A 5,715-nucleotide genomic window follows, 5' to 3' on the forward strand; every position below is an offset into this window, starting at 1 on the left:
GAAAAGCCCTTATTTTTCTACCTCATTTTGGTGGGAATATTAGTTTTTCTTCAACATATCATGAAGAGTGGTTAATTTCTAAAGTGTTTGAAAACGGTTTAGAATGATAATAATGCAAGCATATGAGAAAGGGGGGAGGGGGAAGAAACTACACATTCATACAAATATTTGGTCAAATAACTTTAGTCAATAAATGGACATTACATACTCCCTAGTGTGCAATGCACACATCACTGCCGTAAGAACTGTTCTGAGACTATTCATCAAGTATCTCTATAATGTTCCCTATGCCTTTCTACCACTGTTACTATTACTGTTACTGTTACTAAATAGGGCCGCTTTCCTGCTAGTATTCTTTACAAACATTCTTTCACCTATGGTGAGGTACAGGCCAGTAACAACAAACCCTGTACTTGACAGTTTTGCACTGGTCAGCCTTATGAACCTTCACGTGAGTTTCTACAAGTAAGGATTATTGTTTTCTGAGATCCACATAGATATAGTTAATGCCTAGTATTTTGTGCCACCAGGCATGTTATATACAACAATTCTCAAAACAAGCCTATGAGATGGCTACAAGTAGCTTAGGAATAAGAGGGGGAGCAAGGGAATTCACTGAGTCATTACTCAGCAAGAACCAATTTTTACCTAAAATGTCTACATGCAGTAAGAAAAATATCTAAACAGACAATAAAATGATAATTCTTTTTTCACATGTAATAAAATGGGCTTCCTATCTATAGAAGACAAATTCTATTCCCCTTCTGATTCATATACCCCAAATTAGTTCAAATTTTGTCTGCTAGGAAGAGTTCAAAAGGAAGGGGCACCTGGGTGGTTCAGTTGGTTAAGTGACTGCCTTGGGCTCAGGGCGCTCACTGCTCCTCAGTGTGCCTGCTTCCCCCTCTCCCTCTGCCTGCCACTCCCCCTGCCTGTGCTCTCCCTCTCTCTGTCAAAAAAAAAAAAAAAAAAAGTTCAAAAGGAAGAGCAAATATAAATTATACCTTTCTTCTAGACTAGGCATAGCTAACTTATTGTCCATGACACCCAGATGCAGTGGGTTCAAATAGGTCACAAAAGCCTAAACCACCACTGGAATCCTACACCACCACTCTCTAGGAACTTTTTGAAGTTTGTTTTTTTTTTTTTTAACTTTCATTTCATTCTTCAGAAAGCTTCCAGAGAAATTTAAAAAGTAAAGTAAAATAAGAAGGAAGTCAAAAGCTGCAAAAGCTGAAGAGACCATACTGGGATTGAACCCCCATGAGAAGGTATGAAAACTTATATAATACAGACAGACCTGAAGAACCAATTAGAGCAAGCTGACATGGGATTTTGTGAGATGTGCTCAATCAGGGACAACAAGTACCATTTTGTTTTCATTGTAGTTCATAGGAAGGCCTGGGAGTATTCTAAAATGGAGTGAAAATAGGTGTTGCTGTTATGCGAGTTAACAAAAATTTATTTATAAGTTATAATTGGCTATCTGCTTTTGAAAAGAAGATTTGAGAAGACTAAGTCCACATTTCCTTTCAGGTTAACTTCTGTAGGCCTTCACGGTTTCTCTCTTGATTTAGGACACTACCATTCCAATGCTATACCGCAACTCTGCAATTCAACTTTGTGTTGTCACTAATAACCTAAGTAACAGAGGACCTTCAATTGTTTGGTTTCTTAATACTCACAGGATATAGTCCAAAGTCCTTAGCACTGCGTATCTACTCTTCTTCCTTTCCTAACTACTCTCCAAATGCACCATTCATAGCAGGTACCCTTCACAATCCCCTCCTGTCCTTGACCAAACACCTCTGTCTCTGTGGTGGTCAAATCCCAAGCCTATCCTGTGTGTCTTGGCCCCTGCAGGTGCAGCCTTAATTTCCTCAAAATGCCGTGCATTTTCATGCTTCTGTGTCTTTGTATACATTACCCCACCTGGCTGGAACGCCTTTCCCTGCATCTTCCCCCCCCCCCTTTTTTTTTGCTTGATTAAATTCATCCTTTAGGATTCAGTCCTACACGATCTGGAACGCTTTCTTGATACTCTCACCCTTGGGTGGTGTGTCAGATGCTCTTTGGACACCACACCTGTTTCCCCAGTAGACTCTAAAATGCTTCACCACGGGCGCCTGGATGGCTCAGTTGGTTAAGCGACTGCCTTCGGCTCAGGTCATGATCCTGGAGTCCCGGGATCGAGTCCCACATCGGGCTCCCTGCTCAGCGGGGAGTCTGCTTCTCCCTCTGACCCTCCCCCCTCTCATGCTCTCTCTCTCTCTCAAATAAATAAATAAAATCTTAAAAAAAAAAATGCTTCACCACTTTCTAGCTGAATAACCTTGGACAAGTTCATTAATTTTACTGAGCCTATTTCTTCATGAATAGAATGTTAGCGTTAATTCGATATCACTATGAAATAACGTGAAAAATCACTTTATAAACAGTAAAGCACTACGCAAGCATTAACAATTTTACCATAGGGCTCCTGAGTGGCTCAGTGGGTTAAACATCTGCCTTTGGCTCAGGTCATGATCCCAGGGTCTTGGGATCCTCATACAGACTCCCCTGCTCAGCGGGGAGTCTGCTTCTCCCTCTACCCTACCCCCTACCCTGCTCAAGATCTCTCTCTCATGCTCTCACTCTCAAATAAAATCTTTAACAAAAACACAATTTTACCATAAACCAAAAGAATACACAATATTCTAGGTGAATATATTTTAGTCGATTTAAGGCTGGATTCATCCTTTGGTCTCCAGACTCCTCTCCAAGGATGCCCTGCATTTTATCCAACTTTCCTGCTCCACCAAGTCCTTGTTTTTCTATATTCAAACGAAAAAAAATCTAGAGTGATGTCTAGGACATTTGAAGACTAAATGGGAAAATCCTGAAGGGTAAGGATAGTCTTTTCCACCTTTCCTAATGCCTTCATGAAACTACTATATTGTGCACATACAAATACTTGGCAAAAATGAAAAAGCTGAATGAATGAATAAATGAATAGGTGAATACAAGCATACTCTACCCTTAGTGAGCTTGTAATCAAAAGGAGTGATGTGCCAAATCCCATATGAATCTGGTCTTGTGAAAATGTTAACGAATGTCTTCAATGTCATCCATAAGTGTAGTAAGAAATTAAATTTTCTGGGCGCCTGGGTGGCTCAGTCGTTAAGCGTCTGCCTTCGGCTCAGGTGATGATCCCAGGGCCCTGGGATCGAGCCCCGCGTCAGGCTCCCTGCTCAGCAGGAAGCCTGCTTCTCCCTCTCCCACTCCCCCTGCTTGTGTTCCTGCTCTCGCTATCTCTGACTCTGCCAAATAAATAAAATCTTTAAAAAAAAGAAATTAAATTTTCTGCTATGCTTCTTTTATTTGATTTGACACACACTATAATTGCTATCTTAGTGACTTACGCTTCACATGTTTTAACATTATCAGAATCACTCGTGCAGTTCAATACCTATTAAATATCTACTGCACTAGGCCCAATGAGAGTATGAAGATGACACCAGTGAAGATAGGTATCTGAGTTAGAGCACTAGGTCCATAAAAACTAAAACATATATTACAAATTACCGGTCGCCAATAGTTTCTGTCACAGTAGAATATCTATTATATATGACACATGTAACATTTGCTTTTAACCGAAATTACAAAAATTGTGTTGCTGTCTAACTGAATAAGAACCTACTGTTAACACTTATAAATCACACTTGTGCCAGGCACAGTTTCAAGCCAGTTAGGTACATTCTATTTAATCTCCACAACTCCACAAGATAGATACAATTATCTCTATTTTATAGATGAGGAAACCCAAGGCATAGGCCTCAGTAATTTTTCAACGTTAAGAAGCAACATAATAAAATAAAAAAAAGCAAACTGAGACTATGTAAACAAGAACGTAAGAGACAAAAACGAATATTCCACAGAGAGTCAGCGGACCCATTTGCCAGCAATGCTTCACGCAGTGCTTTCCACTTCTCCCGAACGCACCCGGTGGAAACAACCTATCTCCTTTCCTTTCCCGCCGGGAATTAATGTTTTTTTTTCCTGAGTCCATAACTGAACTGTTGATTCTCGTGCACATCATCTCAAACATTCCCACTTCAGAGGACAGACTGCTCTTTAAATCATAGGCAGTTCAAGGTAAATGAGACCGAATCAGATCCCCAGGTGGACAAAGCTTAGGCAGGATCGCGAAATTAAACCTTCGGGCTGCGCATCCGTTCCTGGATCACCTCCAGGGGATGGCAGCAGCACCCAGCTCACCCAGGAAGCGCTACCGTGGCAGAAATCTCCTGAACCCCAGGGGGCTTGGATTTTGCCATCCGCTCGTTTACCTTCACCTGCCGGCTCTGCGGGTCTAATCTCCACCCTGCTCCCACCAAACGCCAGGCCTCAAGCGCCTCGCTCTCCGCGGCGGTCAAGTCCCAAACCCACCCGGGGTCTCGTCCGCCCTAGAAGCAGCCCGTCCCGCTCCCTCCCCCGGGCCGGCTACTCACGGTTCCAGTACACCGGGTAGCACTCTCCTTGGGTCACATCCACCTCGTAGAGGCCGCCCCGCACACACACCCGCTCGATGTTCACCAGCTCCTCCATCTCGGGCTCGTGCCCCGCAGCGCGCGGGCAGAAGCCGCAGACGCGGTCCTCGTCCTCGTCCTCCCCAGAGCTGGAGGCCCGGCCGCACACACGGTCGCCGTCCGGGTTCTCGGCCCGGGGCCGGCCACCCGTGGCCTGCAGCAGCGTTCGGAAGGCGAGCTCAATGCGGAGCGAGTCATAGCCGATGAAGGGCTTCCAAGTCTTCTTGTCCTCCTTATAGAACCAGCGAACCTCCTCGGGGCCCAGCTCCGTCACCACCTCGTAGCGGTGCCTGGCGGCCGTTCCGCCAGACCGGGTGCGCTTCCTCTCCCCAAGCCCTCCTCCCGCCGCCCCGCTGCCCCCCGCGCTCGACGGGACCAGCGGCGGCTGCGGCGGCGGGTGCAGCGATGAGGAGCTGCCGCCGCCGACACTGTCGCCCTCGCTGTAGTAACGCAGCGAGGAGCCCGACTCCGCGGAGCTGAAGTCATAGTTCTCGTCACTGAGGCAGGAGTCCAGCGCCAGGTGGTGGTTGTGGTCCTCCGCGTCCGGCGCCAAGTGCAGCCCGGGCTCCCCGCGCAGCAGGGCCAGGGGCACCTCGCCGTCGCCCAGGTCCCCGCTGGGCAGGTGGTCGAAGCAGCAGACGCCGCCGCCGAAGGCCGGCTCCGCATCCGAGCCCAGCTCCCAGGCTGCGCCGCCGCCGCCCCGGCCGTTATGTTCAGGGCTCCGCGGGGACCCGCGGCCCGGGTAATTCATGGTGTGGAGACGCCGCCGGCTGCCCGGCCCTGCGCCGAGCCCTGGCCCCCAGCGCTTCCGCCGCACATTCAACGCAGTCGCCCTCTACACCGGTAGTTTTTAATCTTTCAAATCCCAACCGGGGCTGCGGAGGCAGCGGCGGTAGCTCCGCCCCCCCGAGGCCCGCGGTAGCCGCAGCCGCGTTCCACCGCCCGCCCCATTGTCACGCAGCCCGACGTGGGCGGTGCTTGGCCCCGGCCCCGCCCCGCCGGCCGCGCGCGCCGCCCCGGAAGCTTCTTATCCGCTCGGGCCTCGTGCGAACGGCTTGGGTCTTCTCTCTGGCCTCTGGTGGTGGGTCAGCTTACCGCGTCCGCAACTCCTCAGATCCCTCAATTGTCTTCCGCCTCCACTCTCCTC

General features: G+C 48.2%; 1 protein-coding gene across 5 annotated transcripts in view; it reads right to left on the minus strand.

The window, feature by feature from the left end:
- DDHD1 (DDHD domain containing 1) overlaps nucleotides 1-5,515 on the minus strand; it is a 94,114-nt gene extending 88,599 nt beyond the window's left edge. For 2 of the 5 annotated variants that reach the window (XM_073895231.1, XM_073895232.1), the window contains exon 1: nucleotides 4,491-5,514. In XM_073895231.1, coding sequence (XP_073751332.1) covers nucleotides 4,491-5,319 — 829 coding nt within the window. In that variant the 5' untranslated portion in view covers nucleotides 5,320-5,514. Of the gene's footprint in view, nucleotides 1-4,490 lie in introns of all 5 variants that reach the window. The other 3 variants (XM_073895230.1, XM_025870028.2, XM_025870029.2) reach the window with 3 other exon arrangements.
- Between the last annotated feature and the right edge of the window lie 200 nt (nucleotides 5,516-5,715).

This window comes from Callorhinus ursinus, unplaced genomic scaffold, assembly GCF_003265705.2.
Source record: "Callorhinus ursinus isolate GAN/ISIS: 27379988/994484 unplaced genomic scaffold, GSC_fseal_2.0 scaffold8, whole genome shotgun sequence".
Taxonomy (NCBI): Eukaryota; Metazoa; Chordata; class Mammalia; order Carnivora; family Otariidae; genus Callorhinus; species Callorhinus ursinus.